The 20,708-nt window shown below is 40.8% G+C and overlaps 1 protein-coding gene across 1 annotated transcript; it reads left to right on the forward strand.

Annotated features, from left to right (window-relative positions):
- The first annotated feature begins 2,910 nt into the window (after positions 1 to 2,910).
- Positions 2,911 to 19,658, forward strand: LOC123517935 (protein YIPF6-like). Its single transcript, XM_045278400.1, has 7 exons — positions 2,911 to 3,004; positions 10,481 to 10,606; positions 13,456 to 13,534; positions 14,188 to 14,230; positions 15,824 to 15,949; positions 17,573 to 17,730; positions 18,591 to 19,658. The coding sequence occupies exons 1-7, from the start codon at positions 2,975 to 2,977 to the stop codon at positions 18,707 to 18,709; spliced, it is 681 nt and encodes a 226-aa protein (XP_045134335.1). The 5' UTR covers positions 2,911 to 2,974; the 3' UTR covers positions 18,710 to 19,658.
- The last annotated feature ends 1,050 nt before the right edge of the window (positions 19,659 to 20,708 follow it).

Here is a 20,708-nt window from a genome sequence, read left to right on the forward strand (position 1 = left end):
TCTCTCTCTCTCTCTCTCTCTCTCTCTCTCTCTCTCTCTCATTATCATTAACATTTTATATTTTTGTACATGTAAAAGTTCCTTCTCAAACATCTACCTTTCTGCAGGCATTTCAGGTTTAATTCAAGTTAAATGCTCCATACTGTATATATAGTGCTGATAGGTACTTAATTATTATGTGTCTGCCTAGCACAAGATGAATATCTACCACCTGTCCCTGGCCTTACATGTAGTGATAATCCAAGATTGCTAAGTTTTCAAAAAAATTTCCAAACTCCCCAGCTGATAAGGCTCGCCACCAGTCTCAAGTGGTACAGGAATTCAGGTTATCTTCATACAAATTTTGATTCTGGATCTTCCACTACGTGCTGGCTTGCCACAAAGCACAAGACATTACAAAGTCAACAGTGTGTGGTATTTACATCTTCATGTTAGTAAGGCTGCAGTGCCTATCAGCATTAAATTATATAATGTACCCACTTATGATAAAGTTGTGGCTGTAAAAACATATACGTATTTGATTGTCCCAAAACTCCAGAATTTATTGATAGAGAATGCAGATATAAGTAGAAATTTCAGTATGCATACATTGTAATATTTAGTTCTTTGAAGTGTTTATAGATTTGTACATACAATAATAAAGGAAAATATGGAAAGATAGAGAAGCTGAACTAGGAAGTACTCTGAAAAGTAGGGAGGACATGGAAAGAAACATCTGAAAAAGAAAAGACTGAAAGCAGATGATGAATGGGAATGTGTAAGAGACAGGTGGAATATTGTGAAAGATTGTTCACTATAGAGGAGGTGGATGGAATAGTAACTGCTGGAGTTGGAGGAGATAAAGTCAGTGCATTAGAGTACCTAATTAAGCAGTACACTGTACAAGTCAAGGGAGATAAATTATGAGAGGCTGTGAGGAAAATTAGGAAAGAAAGCTGCAGGTATAGATGGATGTGCAGTAAAGTGCCTGCTGTGTGGTGGGAAGAACTATGTTGTGGCTAGTAAGGCATTATTGCTGGCAAGCTGTTAGGAATGGATAAATGCATGTGTAGTAGCTTTATTTACAGGAAAGGAGAGTAAACATGTGCTTTAACTAAACGGGCATCATTTCCCCAAGTATAGTAGAAAAAGGTATAATATGATTAGGATAATCAGAACAGGAACAAAATACCATACAAAAGGAACTGGAAGGTTTTAGAAAGGAGAGACTTTGTTTTCACCAGACTTTAATTAGCAATTCTTGTGAAAAGTTTGTAATGTAAAAAGTAAAAATGCTCCTGGCATTCATGGACTAGGAGAAATTGTGTGATAGGACTGAAATTATGTTCAGTTGGAAGCAGATTGTTGAAAGGAGTGAGTTGTAATGTAAATGTAAGGCATGTATGAGATTATGGTATAAGTTCTTTCCATTCAGAGTAAATTTATATCAGGATTGTGTGTGTAATGTCACTGGTTGTTCAACTTGAATGGTGTAGCACTGTAAAGGGAGTAAGTAAATCTAAAGATTTTAGGCAGATCCCCAAATTTGATCAAAGAGGATGTAAGGGTGTGGGATCTGAATCAGCTACTATTTGCTGATAAAACAACCTTGATGGTTGGCTCAGAGGAAATTATAAAAGACTGTTGGAGAAGTTTGGGCTTTTTTGGAGGAAAAGGAAGCTGATAAAGCGAATGTCAACCAAAGTTGTTAAGTAATGAAATTCTTGAAAGGATGGATGTAATAAAACAGAGAACAGCTGAAAGAGGTGGATTGTTTCAAATACATATAATGAATTAACAATTACAGTGGACAAAAGAATTAAGGTAGAGGTGCAGGATGAGAGAAGCAGGAAAATTATTTGGTGGACTGGAAAGGTCTTTAAACATAACCATAGGACACTCAATGATAATGAGTGTAAAGAGATAGGTAAATGAGGGAATAGTGATGCCCACTGTGCTGTACTGTGATGAGACACTCATGGTAGTAATGCAGAGGAAACTTAAATGTAATGGAAATTAGTGTTTGAGAAGTGTATGGACAGTAGAGTAACAAAGAGGAACTTAGTGAGAAATGAGGTAAGAATTGGTGTTGTAAGAGTTGTCTGGATGGGCAGATCAATATAGTGAACCACAAAACTGTTTCTTCCTACTGGAGGCTGACAAGTAAGAGTGTATGTGGTGCATGCAAGACAGAGAGATCTCAGAATCCAACATGGTTTATTTTCCTGGGTCCCGAGTGTGCAGTGTGAGCCACCCTATTTGTTTATATGGGGCTGAATTGATAAGGGTCAGTAAAGTTGAAAAAATACAGTATACAGTAGGTAAGTAGGCATTAGGAGCCATTATAAGCATACAATAGGAAGCTGTAAGAGAAGAAATGGGCAAAAACATGTTTAGGAAAAGAGTTGTTTAAGGAAAACTGATCATCATGAAAAGAAAACTCAACAAAATGGATAAATATGTTGAAATAAGTCGGACTAATAAAAAGATGACTGGGGAAGCAAGCTGCTGTGCAGGGCACGGGTACAGATCTGGCAGTTGGGCAGTGGGCACCATAGACGTAAACAAATAGAAGGAAAGGAGAGGAGCAGCAATAAAGCCGTAGATTTTGTGTATGTACTATCTAGGGTACTGTTGCTGATCATGTAGGTATGCCTATATTACCTATAGGGTATACTGCAGAATCGCAGATGATTAATGGAAGATCCAATGATCAAGCCAAAAACACAAAAATAGGATGAAAATGAGTAATTCTGATGACATCGTTATAAATTACAAACAACAGCATTTAATTTCGGGAAGTAAAATACTGATATGATTTCTCTTTACAAAGTAGTGTATTTAGAATATCATTGCTATTAAAAAATCAAATGAGTTTATTTACTGGATGCTTTATGACTATTTAATAAAGATTTATTTTGTTATTAATATTATGATTTTTTGTATTTACTAGGGAGAACCATCGCACCTGCCAGTCTTGTAAACAAAAGCGGCGATGGCTGACGTGGAGAGCTCGAAGGTGGAGGTAAACCTTACTGTTATTAATACTCACCACCATTACCACGACCACCACCACCATCACTGACAGCTCGCCATCATCTCATTACACACTGCTTTGGTAGCCACGTTACAACCCAGACTCCTTCCCTGACGTGTTCCACCTCCACCTTTCCTTCCCTGACGTGTTCCACCTTTATCTTTCCTTACGTTTCCCACCTTTCCTTCCCTGACGTGTTCCACCTTTCCTTCCTTGACGTGTTCCACCTTTCCTTCCTTGACGTGTTCCACCTTTCCTTCCTTGACGTGTTCCACCTTTCCTTCCCTGACGTTTTCCACCTCTCCTTCGCTGACGTGTTCCACCTTTCACTTTTCCTTCCCTGACGTGTTCCACCTTTCCTTCCTTGACGTGTTCCACCTTTCCTTCCCTGACGTGTTCCACCTTTCACCTTTCCTTCCCTGACGTGTTCCACCTTTCCTTCCCTGACGTATTCCATCTTTCCTTTGCTGACGTGTTCCACCTTTCACCTTTCCTTCCCTGACGTGTTCCACCTTTCTTTCCCTGACGTGTTCCACCTTTCCTTCCTTGACGTGTTCCACCTTTCCTTCCCTGACGTGTTCCACCTTTCCTTCCCTGACGTGTTCCACCTTTCACCTTTCCTTCCCTGACGTGTTCCACCTTTCCTTCCTTGACGTGTTCCACCTTTCCTTCCTTGACGTGTTCCACCTTTCCTTCCCTGACGTGTTCCACCTTTCCTTCCCTGACGTGTTCCACCTTTCCTTCCTTGACGTGTTCCACCTTTCCTTCCCTGACGTGTTCCACCTTTCCTTCCCTGACGTGTTCCACATTTCCTTCCCTGACGTGTTCCACCTTTCCTTCCCTGACGTGTTCCACCTTTCTTTCCCTGACGTGTTCCACCTTTCCTTTCTTGACGTGTTCCACCTTTCCTTCCTTGACGTGTTCCATCTTTCCTTCCCTGACGTGTTCCACCTTTCCTTCCCTGACGTGTTCCACCTTTCCTTCCCTGACGTGTTCCACCTTTCCTTCCCTGACGTGTTCCACCTTTCCTTCGCTGACGTGTTCCACCTTTCACCTTTCCTTCCCTGACGTGTTCCACCTTTCCTTCCTTGACGTGTTCCACCTTTCCTTCCTTGACGTGTTCCACCTTTCCTTCCCTGACGTGTTCCACCTTTCCTTCCCTGACGTGTTCCACCTTTCCTTCCCTGACGTGTTCCACCTTTCCTTCCTTGACGTGTTCCACCTTTCCTTCCCTGACGTGTTCCACCTTTCCTTCCCTGACGTGTTCCACATTTCCTTCCCTGACGTGTTCCACTTTCCTTCCCTGACGTGTTCCACCTTTCTTTCCCTGACGTGTTCCACCTTTCCTTTCTTGACGTGTTCCACCTTTCCTTCCTTGACGTGTTCCATCTTTCCTTCCCTGACGTGTTCCACCTTTCCTTCCCTGACGTGTTCCACCTTTCCTTCCCTGACGTGTTCCACCTTTCCTTCCCTGACGTGTTCCACCTTTCCTTCGCTGACGTGTTCCACCTTTCACCTTTCCTTCCCTGACGTGTTCCACCTTTCCTTCCTTGACGTGTTCCACCTTTCCTTCCTTGACGTGTTCCACCTTTCCTTCCCTGACGTGTTCCACCTTTCCTTCCCTGACGTGTTCCACCTTTCCTTCCTTGACGTGTTCCACCTTTCCTTCCCTGACGTGTTCCACCTTTCCTTCCTTGACGTGTTCCACCTTTCCTTCCCTGACGTGTTCCACCTTTCCTTCCCTGACGTGTTCCACCTTTCCTTCCCTGACGTGTTCCACCTTTCACCTTTCCTTCCCTGACGTGTTCCACCTTTCCTTCCTTGACGTGTTCCACCTTTCCTTCCTTGACGTGTTCCACCTTTCCTTCCCTGACGTGTTCCACCTTTCCTTCCCTGACGTGTTCCACCTTTCCTTCCTTGACGTGTTCCACCTTTCCTTCCCTGACGTGTTCCACCTTTCCTTCCCTGACGTGTTCCACATTTCCTTCCCTGACGTGTTCCACCTTTCCTTCCCTGACGTGTTCCACCTTTCTTTCCCTGACGTGTTCCACCTTTCCTTTCTTGACGTGTTCCACCTTTCCTTCCTTGACGTGTTCCATCTTTCCTTCCCTGACGTGTTCCACCTTTCCTTCCCTGACGTGTTCCACCTTTCCTTCCCTGACGTGTTCCACCTTTCCTTCCCTGACGTGTTCCACCTTTCCTTCGCTGACGTGTTCCACCTTTCACCTTTCCTTCCCTGACGTGTTCCACCTTTCCTTCCTTGACGTGTTCCACCTTTCCTTCCTTGACGTGTTCCACCTTTCCTTCCCTGACGTGTTCCACCTTTCCTTCCCTGACGTGTTCCACCTTTCCTTCCTTGACGTGTTCCACCTTTCCTTCCCTGACGTGTTCCACCTTTCCTTCCTGACGTGTTCCACATTTCCTTCCTGACGTGTTCCACCTTTCCTTCCCTGACGTGTTCCACCTTTCTTTCCCTGACGTGTTCTACCTTTCCTTTCTTGACGTGTTCCACCTTTCCTTCCTTGACGTGTTCCACCTTTCCTTCCCTGACGTGTTCCACCTTTCCTTCCCTGACGTGTTCCACCTTTCTTTCCCTGACGTGTTCCACATTTCCTTCCCTGACGTGTTCCACCTTTCCTTCGCTGACGTGTTCCACCTTTCACCTTTCCTTCCCTGACGTGTTCCACCTTTCCTTCCTTGACGTGTTCCACCTTTCCTTCCCTGACGTGTTCCACCTTTCCTTTTCTGACGTGTTCCACCTTTCCTTCCTTGATGTGTTCCACCTTTCCTTCACTAACGTGTTCCACCTTTCCTTCACTGGCGTGTTCCACTTTTCACCTTTCCTTCTCTGATGTGTTCCACCTTTTCTTCCCTGATGTGTTCCACCTTTTCTTCCCTGATGTGTTCCATCTTTTCTTCCCTGATGTGTTCCACCTTTTCTTCCCTGATGTGTTCCACCTTTCCTTCCCTGACGTGTTCCACCTTTCCTTCCCTGATGTTTTCCACCTTTCAGCTTTCCTTCCCTGACATGTTCCACTTTTCCTTCCCTGACGTGTTCCACCTTTCCTGCCTTGACGTGTTCCACCTCTCACCCTTCCTTCTCTGATGTGTTCCACCTTTCCTTCCCTGACGTGTTCCACCTTTCCTTCCCTGACATGTTCCACCTTTCCTTCCTTGACGTGTTCCACCTCTCACCCTTCCTTCTCTGATGTGTTCCACCTTTCCTTCCCTGACGTGTTCCACCTTTCCTTCCCTGACATGTTCCACCTTTCCTTCCTTGACGTGTTCCACCTCTCACCTTTCCTTCCCTGACGTGTTCCACCTTTCCTTCCCTGACGTGTTCCACCTTTCTTTCCCTGACGTGTTCCACCTTTCCTTCCCTGACGTGTTCCACCTTTCACCTTTCCTTCCCTGTCATGTTCCACCTTTCTTTCCCTGACATGTTCCACCTTTTCTTCCCTGATGTGTTCCACCTTGCTTTCCCAGACATGTTCCACCTTTCCTTCCCTGATGTGTTCCACCTTTCCTTCCCTGATGTTTTTCACCTTTCAGCTTTCCTTCCCTGACATGTTCCACATTTCCTTCCCTGACGTGTTCCACCTTTTCTTCCCTGATGTGTTCCACCTTTCCTTCCCTGATGTTTTCCACCTTTCAGCTTTCCTTTCCTGACATGTTCCATATTTCCTTCCCTGATGTGTTCCACCTTTCCTTCCCTGATGTGTTCCACCTTTCCTTCCCTGACGTGTTCCACCTTTCCTTCCCTGACGTGTTCCACCTTTCCTTCCCTGACGTGTTCCACCTTTCCTTCCCTGATGTTTTCCACCTTTCATCTTTCCTTCCCTGACGTGTTTCACCTTTCAGCTTTCCTTCCCTGACATGTTCCACCTTTCATCTTTCCTTCCCTGACGTGTTTCACCTTTCACCTTTCCTTCCCTGACATGTTCCACCTTTCCTTCCCTGACGTGTTCCACCTTTCCTTCCTTGACGTGTTCCACCTCTCACCTTTCCTTCCCTAACGTGTTCCAGGTTTCTTTCCCTGACGTGTTCCACCTTTCCTTCCCTGATGTGTTCCACCTTTCACCTTTCCTTCCCTGACATGTTCCATCTTTCCTTCCCTGACGTGTTCCACCTTTCCTTCCTTGACGTGTTCCACCTCTCACCTTTCCTTTCCTAACGTGTTCCAGGTTTCTTTCCCTGACGTGTTCCACCTTTCCTTCCCTGATGTGTTCCACCTTTCACCTTTCCTTCCCTGACGTGTTCCACCTTTCCTTCCCTGACGTGTTCCACCTTTCACCTTTCCTTCCCTGACGTGTTCCACCTTTCTTTCCTGACGTGTTCCACCTTTCCTTCCCTGACGTGTTCCACCTTTCCTTCACTGATGTGTTCCACCTTCCACTTTTCCTTCACGGATGTGTTTCACCTTTCACCTTTCCTTTCCTGACGTTTTCCACCTTTCCTTCCCTGACATGTTCCACCTTTCCTTTCCTGATGTGTTCCACCTTCCACCTTTCCTTCCCTGATGTGTAGACCGGGGTGAACTGGTCCCCCTGCCAGCTGGGGTGAATTGGGCCACTCCTCAAAAATTTATGAAAAATCTGAAAATTGAAAAAAGTGAATACTTACCTTGAAAGCCCACTTCAGTATCTACACAACCTTAAAAAAGTTTTTGGTCCTTACCGAAAACTTATGGTTCCTAGGGCGTCCCCCCAAAAAAGCGTGTTTTTCAAAGTTGCAAAATTTTGTATCCGAAAAAAAACTTTTATTCAATTTCTCCTGAAAGTACACTAAATTTTGTTGAATTTTTATAAAACTTACAGGTCTTATAGATAATTCTTTGTTCTTTTGCATGCTTTAATCAGAAATAAAAATTCCTTTTAGTTTTAGTGCTATAGGCACTTCAATGAGTCGCCCGATTCACCCCAGTGTATTTGTATACCGGGTGTATCGGGCCACCACACTTTCATTATGTTTTTGCTAAATTAAAGCTTCCTAATGTTTTTTTTTTTTAGTTATAACCATCATTAAACTTCCTCCTCACACCACTGATGTACTGCAACCTCTTGATGTTTGCTATTTTAAGCCTTTGAAGACCAGGTGGGATGCCACTATTGCCAAATGGCAAGCAGCAAACTATGCTCGGAAAATTACCAAAGGGGAATTCGTAGATTTGGTGGGCAAGGTTTGGGATGAATGTTTCAGTCTCCCAAATGTAAAAATGGCCTTTAAAAGACTGGTTTGTATCCACCTGACTGCAGTGTTTATCCAGTGAAAACATTCAACCCAGATCTGTATAAATTATGCAAAAGTGTCCAGACATCTTTAGAGCCAGTCCACAAACCAGCGACTCCAAAGAAAGTCAATCCTCCCAGAGAGATGATTTTCTCTCTTCAACCTCTTTTGAGCAGATATTGGCAGATGTTTTCAGAAAGCCCTACCCAACCACTAGTGGTACAACACAGACAATGGCAAGAAGAAAAATAGATGTCCATAGTTGCGTCATAACGCACGATGAGTTCTTAGAAGCAGTCGAGGAGAAAGAAAAGATGATCCTTGAAAAGAAGAAGAAAGCAGAAGAAAAACAAAAAACAGAACCACAAGAAAAAGGAAAGAAGTTTCATCTGGGGAAGATGTTGACGACTTTCTGGAAGAGTTAGAAGAAGAGACTGTAGAAAAGAAAAGGAAAGCACCAGAAAAAAGGACATCAAGGAAGAGATTCCACAACAGCACTCCACTAAAAGAGCCCAGTTCAGCAGAGGAGGAAGATGTTGAGCTATTGAACAGCAGTCGTTCTTCAATCAGCAGTATAGAGGACATGGACGAAGATGAAGAAATTGAGGGTGTTGCAGTGTTTAATGCTCGGAAGTACAGTAGAATACAGAAAAAGAGAGAAATAAAAGAAAATGGCTACTGTGGGATGGATTATGGAAAAGCATATATTGTGCGTGTGATTATGTGTGGCAAAGAGTTCTTGAAAATGAAGTTTTTGGAAAGAAAACCAAATGACATGTATGACAGGCCGAAAAGGGATGATGTTGATGACTCTGTTGATGTGAAATATGTGTTTTGTGGACCCATAAAGCTTGTGGGCACAACACCTTATCAGATTCGAGGTGTGGATGTGGCCTATAAGAACTATAAAAGATCTAAAAACATATTCTAGAGAGAGAGAGAGAGAGAGAGAGAGAGAGAGAGAGAGAGAGAGAGAGAGAGAGAGAGAGAGAGAGAGAGAGAGAGAGGTGAAAAGAAAAAGTAAAATACATAAAAGATACTGAAAAAACATTAAAACTTTAGTGGCCCAAAGGATGGCCCAATTCACCCCAAAGGGTGGCCCCATTCACCCCAGGACTTTGGCATAGAGTAGGCCACTTATTTATGTTAATAACTTCTATAATGATAATCAAAATTATTATTTTCTTTCAGGGAATATGTATCACGTTACGAGCAGATGGCAGTAAAATTAAACCATCGTTGTAGCGAAATTTTGTTGTGTGAACCTTCGTTAAACGGGGATTGCCTGTATAATTTTGTTTTATAGCCATGTTACAGCCTTCAATTTTGTTTGTATATGCATAGGACTTATTACCAACAGTATCCAAGAATATTTTGATAAGTCAGGAGTGAATTTAGACTTGCAGGGATTCTTGTTTGTATCTTTGAATATTCTCTATTTCAGGAGCATCTCTAGTTTGCTTCTTTGACTTAGATTTTTTATATATAACTTATGTGTTTACTGTTTGTTGTGTATTCTGCTTTCTTCATTTTATCAAGGTCTCAAACTTTTCATCTTTTCTTTTCTTTTAAATTTACATTTTTCTTAAATTTTTCAATTGATTATCAGTGTGGGATTCATGTATTATGTTTGCGTATATGTGTTTAGCTGTGGATATCTTTGGTTTATGTAGTTGTATCATTGGTTTATTGCAGATATCTCTCTCTCTCTCTCTCTCTCTCTCTCTCTCTCTCTCTCTCTCTCTCTCTCTCTCTCTCTCTCTCTCCTCTGTGTGGATGTATTTACCTAGTTGTATTGTACAGGGTTCAAGCGGGTCTCATAGTGTCCCGTCTCCATATCTCCGTTTATCTAATTTTTTCTTAAAGTTATGCATATTATGTGCTGTGCTGTGTGTGTGTGTGTGTGTTTGTGTGTGTGTGTGTGTGTGTGTGTGTGTGTGTGTGTGTGTGTGTGTGTGTGTGTGTGTGTGTGTGTTTACCTAATTGTACCTAGTTGTAGTTTTACAGGGCCTGTGCTTTACGCTTGTGTGGTCCTGTCTCCATATCTACACTTATCCAATTTTTCTTTAAAGCTATGCACACTCTTTGCTGACATCACTTCCTCACTCAAACTGTTCCAAGTCTGTGTGTGTGTGTGTGTGTGTGTGTGTGTGTGTGTGTGTGTGTGTGTGTGTGTGTGTGTGTGTGTGTGTGTGTTACTGTTTGTCAGATTGATGTATCATAAGTTTGTTGCAGATGCCGGATTTTGTAGATCCGGGGGGATATGGGGAGGTGTCCGGGCAGATGGCAATGCCGGGTGCAGTTGGCAAGACTGAGGCTGAGGAGTACAACACACTTGATGAACCTGTTAAAGAAACTATTGTAAGGATGGCTTGTGTTTGTGTGCATGTGTGATAATAATTATATTTTGGTTTACTGGAATGGCAATGTAACAGCTGAAACTTTATATAATACACTTACTTATACAGGAGATCCTCATGATTCGACCGTTAGCAGTTCAAATTATCGCCAATTCGAACTCAGTTAATTGATACCCAATCCTCAAGGTTTGATTGACAGACTCGCCAATTCGACATTCATATCTTGCGTGCCACACCACCCGGTCAAATCTGCTGCCACCCCAAATTCGCTGCAAACCGCCAGGCGGAAGTGTAAACCGACGCTACCCTATGCGTGGCTTAAGGCGGCGTCACACTACCACTTTTCCGTCAACTTTTTCTGTCAACTTTCTGAAGACTGTCAACATTTGTTGATGCTGGTCATCACACACAAGCTCGCTTCCACCTTTGTCGCATTTGTCTACTGTAAACAAACATGGCGGCCCCTTCACCCCCCGCAAGCTGTTGGTATTTTTGGCCTTTAATTCTCCCTATGAGAAACTCTTCAGACAGCTTTGTGCATTCATAAACAACAGAGCTGCTCATCTTGGCCAGATGTTCCTTGGAAGTTCTACCTTGGAGCATCGCAGTCCCAGACAAATGTAAACAAACAATTAAACTACTTCTCACTGTTAGGCTAGGACAAAAAATATATATATATATACAATTATATTTACATCTACTTATCAAGATTCTATTGATTTGAGATTATAGCATCATTCCAATTAACAAGAAAGTTAATTTTGTTAGAAAAGTGTTAATTAGAAACCATAGATCTTGATTTGACTAAAAATTGATGCTAGAGGAAAACGGTGCGTTTCGTCTGACTCAAGACGACGGAAAGCCACCTCTAGCCCCAGCCCTAAGAAGCATAATTTCCTGCCTTCCAAAGATAAGCTTGAGCTTATAAGATAGTGTGAGGCAGGTATAGCTCACAGTGTTGTTGCAGCTCAAATGGTTGTCCCTAGATCAACAGTATCAACAATTTGGAAGAACAGGGACAAGTACCGCGAGACCGCTGCAAGTGTTTTTATTTCCAAAATTGTACTGTACAGCTCCCTAATGTGTTTAATAAAAAAGTTAGATATAAATGAAGTCTTTAATAGTACTGATTTAGTCTAAGTTATTGATTTTAGAGGTTATAGTGATGTTTTGTGGAGGTCTAGGCTGGAGGTTGGTCCCTATCCCCCCTAATTTATGGGAAAAATTGCTTCACGATTCGAATAAACGCTGATTCGACCGATGAAAAACCACTCTAACTCCGTTGAATTGCGAGGATCCCTGTACTAACATACACACTACTTCTTAAGTCACTCCAATTTCATGGTGGTATGTGACAATTTTTGATACCTTGGCTGCCAGATGATGCCAAATCGAATTAGTGAACTAGCCCCAGGATGGTCTGTCCACCCCGTGTGTGTTTTCTTTATTTAGAGTTTGTTTCTCCTACCTAGCAGCGAGTCACAACTTCTAACTTACACCAGGTAGCTAATCACTGCTAGGTGAATTGGGGCAGCATTGAAAGAAGACTACCCAATCTTCTTGCCTGAACCCAGGATTCAAACCGGAGTCCTCCTATTTGTGAGTCAGACACACTAACCACTGTGCCGCCAATGTGTGTGTGTGTGTTTCACTGTTTGATCTGCTGCAGTCTCTGACAAGACAGCCAGACGTTACCCTACGGAATGAGCTCAGAGCTCATTATTTCCGATCTTCGGATAGGCCTGAGACCAGGCACACACCACACACCGAGACAACAAGGCCACATTTCCTCGATTTACATCCCATACCTACTCACTGCTAGGTGAACAGGGGCTACACGTGAAAGAAAACACACCCAAATATCTCCACCCGGCCGGGGAATCGAACCCCGGTCCTCTGGCTTGTGAAGCCAGCACTCTGACCACAGAGCTATCGGGTGTGTGTGTTTCACTGTTTGATCTGCTGCAGTCTCTGACGAGACAGCCAGACGTTACCCTACGGAACGAGCTCAGAGCTCATTATTTCCGATCTTCGGATAGGCCTGAGACCAGGCACACACCACACACCGGGACAACAAGGTCACAACTCCTCGATTTACATCCCGTACCTACTCACTGCTAGGTGAACAGGGGCTACACGTGAAAGGAGACACACCAAATATCTCCACCCGGCCGGGGAATCGAACCCCAGTCCTCTGGCTTGTGAAGCCAGCGCTCTAATCACTGAGCTACCGGGTGTGTGTGTGTGTGTGTGTGTGTGTGTGTGTGTGTGTGTGTGTGTAATTCACTGTTTGATCTGCTGCAGTCTCTGACGAGACAGCCAGACGTTACCCTACGGAACGAGCTCAGAGCTCATTATTTCCGATCTTGGGATAGGTCTGAGACCAGGCACACACCACACACCGGGACAACAAGGTCACAACTCCTCGATTTACATCCCGTACCTACTCTCTGCTAGGTGAACAGGGGCTACACGTGAAAGGAGACACACCCAAATATCTCCACCCGGCCGGGGAATCGAACCCTGGTCATCTGGCTTGTGAAGCCAGTGTGTGTGTGTGTGTGTGTGTGTGTGTGTGTGTGTGTGTGTGTGTGTGTCCCTGTATTTTCAATAATTTTAGCAATGCTTAGGACTGCAAAAAGTGGGAGAGACTCATAGCATGTTCAACCAACTAAGAAAAAACTAAGGACATTCAAGAAATTGATGAATTACTCACATATCCAAAAGATTCATACACTGACAAACAACAAAGTTAATTACTTCCTTTGAAGTTCTAGACATGAAGGACTCTTTTACACTATTAGTTGTACAAGAACACATGTGACTATATCAACTTCTGATTATTTATAGATGAGGGATTTAAGAGCAGTTGGCACCAAGTTCTACCACGTCCTGTACCCAAGAGAGAAAAAAGCCCTCCTGAAGGAGTGTATGTATACCTTCCTATATTCTTGTACTGTAATGATTAGTGCATAGAATGTTTGCTGACCATATCAGATATTGTTAATGAAGATAAAATGTGCCTTCTGGGGATGAACTTGCTGAATAGTATTTATAGTTACAGCATTTCAAGGTTAGATGTGTTTTAAACTGTCTTACTATTACTGTGATAACTTTGATTTTCAAATATAAAAACCTTATCCATAGCTATAAGATTTCAGTTATAATTATATTTTTTTATGGCATGATATTTGAATTAAAACTGTAGCATTTAAATAACAGATATATAGAGCAGTACAAAGCATAATTATTATTCATGGTTGTGATATTCATGATTGTCAAAACATGTATATCACAACCACTTGGATCAGAGTTTGGTCAGTGTACAGAGATATCTGTACACTGTCATGGTCATTAGAATAGTAACATAACATACTTATGTTCAGTATGGTTACTGTGTCCTGCAATCTGAAGATATCTGATTAAATGAAAATCAGTCCATTTGTAAAAAAAAAAAAAAAAGATAAAACACTAGGCAAGGGATAGCAGTTACCTGACTACCAGACTTCTGACCTCTCACCTCAACTGTGCTCATGTATGGATGTAGTCATTTTATACATGAGTCCTTCTTTACTGCTTCAGGGGACCTCTGGGGACCACTAATACTGTGCACATTCATTGCCATGTAAGTGAATGAAATCTTTTCTGTTGTTGTTATTCAATGGATATTGTTAAGATTTTCAATATTGTTTGTATCTTTATAGTAATAGTTTAGCAAAAACTCAACACTACTAATGAAAAAATTACTTGGTAAAGTAACTAACCATCTTTGGCATTCGAAGATACAGTAATACCTCGAGATACGATCGCCCCAACATACAATTTTTTTATATATAAGGCGAAAAATTTCATATAATTTACGCCTTGAAATACGACAATATTTTTAAGATACGAATAACCATCGGTAGGTGGCGCAGCGATCGCTCAGCTACCCACGTCCACCCGAACATTCATTCCGCGTTGTGTATCATTGTTCATCCTTTGTGCATGTATGTGTCTGTGCTCCTCGGCAGTGTGTATTTTTTCTTAAGTTTTATGATCATGGGTCCCAAAAGTAAAGGTTTGGCGAGAAACACACAAAATAGCCTGTATTCACATACTGATTACACTTAGAAATTCAATAAACGAGTGAGTACAAATGGTGTTCTGCCCACAAGCAACTCTTCCTCTTTGTAATTCAAAAAAACAGATTTCTATAGATGTCATGGTTACCAATATCACAAGTAGTATGAGGTAGTATCATTGGTTTATGTGGCCTTGCATCCAAGCGGGTTCAGCGGCCATGGCTAGAGCGAGAGAAAACGGGCCCCTTGTATCCTCTCTCTCTCTCTCTCTCTCTCTCTCTCTCTCTCTCTCTCTCTCTCTCTCTCTCTCTCTCTCTCTCTCTCTCTCTCTCCAGTTCTGATACCACTCTCATTCAAAAGTTGTCTCCCCGTAACATGGCGAGAGACCAGAGGTATAGAAGTAAGGCGCGCGGGAGACGTGGCGGAATCAGAGACAGTGAAATCACTGTTGCTCCTACCATTCATCGTTGGTGACACAGTGATGTAGAGCATATATTTACTCCTGATGAGTGTTGCCAGCTCACAAACAAAGAAAACAGGAAGAAAATAGCCAAAATATAGCCGTAAAAAGCCTAAACGTCTATCGACGTGCTCCGAGTCTTGCACGATGAACATCTATCAATGTGTCCCGAGTTTTGCGGGTTAAGTTGTTATTTTGGGCAATATAGTACATTTATATCATGCATACAATAAATATTGTATTTATTTTATATCAAATCTATATTTGGTTGGTATTTAAAGCATGTTAATTTTTTGGGGGGGTAAATTCGTATGACTAGAACAAATTAATTCTATTTCCATTAATTTCTATGGGAAAAATTTATTTGATATACGATTTTTTTTATATACAACGATTGTCACATACCGAATTAAAATCGTATGTCGAGGTACCACTGTAGTTCTTATGATCCAAAATGCATAAGAATATTGATCCTTGTGTCATGCGTATCTTCTGGATTATGGTATTTTGGTCAATGAAGGGTATTGAAAGAGGAATACCCTTCATGTATAACAATAAAATGATTAATTTTATTTACACAAAGAAAAGTACTTGATCAAGAAAGAAGTCATGTTTGTTTTAATGATGCAGTTGATACTGTTTCCTCTAAGTCTTCTATATTATATGTAAAATTTTGTCTCCATTTAAATTCCAGGATGGTACAAGGGACACAGGACGCTGATAAGCAAGATGGAGGGCCAGAATTTGCACAGGTGTTTGTCATTGTGTGGCTTGGTGCTGCTGTGGTCACCATGAACACCAAACTGTTGGGAGGCACCATGTAAGGCTGCTGGAATATTTTATCTCTTTGTAAACAGGATGTCAGTTATTGTTATTAGTTTATAAAGCAGTAGTATGGCTCTTAGATTACAAGGTGCACTAAGATAAGACAGGTCAGGTCCATAAGTGAGGCCATGAAAAAAATTACTGCAAAGGATCTTATTGGGTTGCATGAAATAGTCAGAGGATGGAAAAAGAGAAGAAATAAGCCCTGAATCACCCAAGGCAGTGTATTTAACGAATGTTTGAGTAAAGAGTTAAGTTTTAGAGATAGATGAGACAGCAATGTTGAAATGAATTAGGGAAAGATAGAAAAGTAAAGCTATTGATGTTTTTGGCTAGGTGGCAAAAGTCATGAGGGGAATTAGATTTTGATTGATTCTAACAGTAATTTTTTTTTTGGCTAGTTGGAGAATAGATGACATGACTTTAGATAGGAAAATAAAGTACATGAGATTCAGGTGATGGAACCCTCAAGTATCTTTTGTGGGCCACCTCTCTATCATGTATAGTATGAGAACAGACTATGTTAACCCCTTATGTACGATATTTTTTTTTTTACCTTCCTTCCCCCCTAGCTGACCATTTTCAGCTATTTTTCAACTTTCACCAAAGGATTTTTTTTCTTGTGGGATTGTAGATCATATTTTTCCTCATCTGAACTCGAAATTCGCAACTCTCTAAATGATGTGGTTCAGCTGTGGCGAACCGCCAAAGTCTGAACAATTTAAAAATATCCTCCCTGCGGGCCAACAGAAAACGGGTTTCACCTGTCAAATGCAAGTTTTGCGTAAAAGTAATGAAAGAATGATGATTTGGATGTGTTGCATCACTCTAGAATGAGTGGTGTAACACAGGAAACATCATAACACCATGTGTATGTCTGCATCATACAACTATCACCTCCTACAACCACACAGACAAAAAAAAAAAAAAAAAGAAATTCATGGCTCATTTCTGGTGCACACGAAGTTTTGTGTGCATATGTATGCGTGTATATGCACGCCAGAGGTTTACATGCTGCCTAGATAACATTCCAGCAACACACAAAGAAAGGGAGGGCCTAAGGAGGGGGAAGGAGGCAGGAAGAGGGAGGGACAGGGTTGACCAGACCCTCTGTGAATCACGTGGGGATGGGGGCAGGAGTACACAGCGCAGGCCAGCGATACAATAGTCAGTCTTGACCTACAGAAAACGCTCTTTCCAATGGTACTAACGCCTGCTCACTACCTCTTACCGCCAGTTTTTCACAGCCCTTGTTATATGTTTCAAATATCACCCGCTGATGTATAGGTTGGTCACACGTTAGGGATTAAAGCAAGGTTTCGAAGGCCTAGGGAAAGAGAGAGGAATGTACCTCTCTGTGCCAGACACTGTCACCTCTGTTATGCACTCAGCACACAGAGATGAGTCCCTGACACAGAAATAGTAATACATGGCCCTCCTCCTGCCACATGACTTATATCACATCACTATACCTTCTTAGTACACACATAACATCCTTCACTGCACATCTCTTCTTCTTTGTGTTAGACATTCTTTCTTCTACCTGATAAGGATTACTATTTTATTACATGAAAATTTATTTTACTTTGTTGTAATTGATTCCTGAATTGTTTTGCAGATCCTTCTTCCAGTCAGTGTGTGTATTAGGCTACTGTCTGCTGCCGTCCTGCTTGTCCCTCATCTTATGCCGTCTCATCCTCATTGCTCACCAGAACAGGATCCTCTTCCTCCTCAGATTTATAGTCACCTGCATTGGCTTTGCATGGGCAACTTTTGGTAAGTTCTTTTCAATGTTTACTTTTCTAGTAAATTAACATTTTGTAAATGTAAGGATGATGGTTGTGTTTGGAATATGAATGATTATGTGGAGTGTAAAATGAATTTGTCTTCACTGGGAGTAGGTTTGTTTTTTTAGTAACCTTCACTTAACCCATCACCTGTGCAATAGGGTTCCAGCAGTCATATCCATGCTGTTTCATTATTTGCCTAGCTATAAGGAACATTTACTGATTAAGTATGCAAGGTCAAATGGAAGAGTATGGGAAAATAAAATGTTAATACATTATAGCATTAGTTCAGGCTTGGTGGCATGGTGAATTTGTGAAGTTTGTGTTGTGGGAGGAAGCAAGTGTTTCAGTGAGCTGGGAGATAGTTGTAGTGGTGATGAGTGACTTGATGGATGGATAGTTGATGTGGTGGGGAATATGTCTTGATGAAACATTAGACAGAATATGGTAATTAACAGTTTGAGATTTACTTATTATTTATTATAATTAATTTTTTATCAGTGCAGTAGGCTATACAGTACTAGTTTTATGTAATGCAATGTAAAATAAAAGTTTCTTGTACTGTAATGTTGAAACACAAGCACTTATTTGTGATAAGCTAGGGAGCTTCAACTCACCCTGAGTTGACAAACATCATTTCAAGACATTGGTGCAAAATATAGGTCACCAAGTTTAAAAACAACCTTCAAATCATGTGATGTAAGTCACAGTTGCATACTATTCATCATACTATATATGTCACTGTATATGCTGCCAAGCAAAGCCGATTCTTATAAGAATAAGGATGGTTAAGTTTTGAAACATGTGCATAACCTGTGCACTAATGACAGTCTTTTTTTCTTTGTACAGCGGCAATGGTCTTCTTAGGAGACAGCCAACCCAGCTCTCGCAAGACTCTAGCAGTATATCCTATATTTCTCTTTTACTTCATAATATCATGGCTCATCATTTCTCATTCCAATGTGTGATTCAAGGACTGCTCTTGAGACAGTATTTGTGTCCCAGGTTCACTGATTTAGGGGTGAGTGCTTTAGATATTGTTATATTTGAGTATGTTTTGTGTGTGTGTGTAAATATGCATGATATTAATTAATGAAAGCCCTTTCACATGGACATTTATTTTTTGATGACATAACATTAAGGTGCACCTTCATCTTGAATGGCTGGAATATTCTATTTTATCTGAGTGTGTTTTTTCAGTAACTGATGTAGATTAATTGTGAATTGTTCCCCAGTGGTTAAGGGACAACTAACTGCACATCTGGAAGAATGTTGTCACCATATTTATTGTGCATTGTAAAAATAACTAAAAAGAGGCTTGAGTTAGGGGATTGGTCTCACTTATGTATTTTCATTTCCACAATAGCACCAGATATGTGTGCTGCTTGGCATATGGATTACTTGTTCCTTGACCCTGCTTGTCATGACACCCAAGAGCAGTGTAAACCATGAATCACAGAATCAAAGATAACCCAGTGAAGAGAACAACACAGCTCCTGATAGTTGTTCTTTGACTAAAATTTGTTCAATACCATGGTCATCCTTCTCCTTTCCCTCACACAAACAAATAACAAACAGTGCTCTCTAACTCAGGATATTTCTTCCTCTCTACCACTTGGCAGGCTGAGATTCAAGACTGATCAGGTTGCAACAGTTTTCTTTAATGAACAAGTATTTCCTCTCCTCAGCCAAGGTTACTGTCATAGAAGCAAAAGTTTAAAGAGATGACAATTTTGTTTTTAGTATTCAAGTATGGCCATATTAACTTCAAAGTTATGTGGGAGCAAGTAAATACAAATTATCTCTGCTGTGACTTGGATTCTAACTTGTAAGACTGATATAAGATATTTTCAAGAATGTTGTTTTAGGGAATGATTTGGAAGCTACCATACATCAGAGTATATATATATATATATATATATATATATATATATATATATATATATATATATATATATATATATATATATATATATATATATATATTCTGATGCATGGTAGCAATGAGTTTTTTCTTAAATATATATATATATATATATATATATATATATATATATATATATATATATATATATATATATATATATATATATATATATATATTCTGATGCATGGTAGCAATGAGTTTTTTCTTAAATATATATATATATATATATATATATATATATATATATATATATATATATATATATATATATATATATATATATATATATATACACACACACACACACACACACACACCCCTCGAAACAATGGACCTCCCATCAATGGATTTTGGAAACTATGGACAAATTCTGGAGTCCGGTTTAATCTACGGACGAATATTAAAATGCGCGCGATTGTCTGTTCCCGGCAAATTATTGTCCGGTAGGTGGCGGGTCGGTCACGTCATCAGCTGTTGGCCGCCATGTTTAATCTTCAGTCCATGTGTTTTCAACCACCAGCGAACATTGTCCAGTGCTTACCACGGCTTTTTTATGCATTTGTACCCTTCCCACGAGTGCTTAACCTATCCAGAATGCCTCCTAAACCTAGTGAACCAGTGAAGCATAATCGAAAGGCTCTTCCAGTGGCTGCTAAGCTTGAACTAATACGAAAATTAGAAAATTGTACGTATTTTACGTACATTTTATACAGTTTTTTACGTACTTTTGCAAAGAACGGACTTTGCAATCTACGGACAGGGTCGTGCACACATTTGTTCATTGTTTCGAGGGTCGAGTATTATATATATATATATATATATATATATATATATATATATATATATATATATATATATATATATAATTTATTTATTTAAGAAAAAAACTCATAGCTGAGAAATACATATTTTTTAACTCCAGTTTTGTTTAATAATAGTGTTTAAATATGCAACTTCTGTAATTCAGATATGATTGAATAAATTGTTGAAACTTTAAAATTTTTATATGCAAGACATGAGAAATGGCTAAATGCAACAGA

This window comes from Portunus trituberculatus, chromosome 43, assembly GCF_017591435.1.
Source record: "Portunus trituberculatus isolate SZX2019 chromosome 43, ASM1759143v1, whole genome shotgun sequence".
Lineage (NCBI taxonomy): Eukaryota > Metazoa > Arthropoda > Malacostraca > Decapoda > Portunidae > Portunus > Portunus trituberculatus.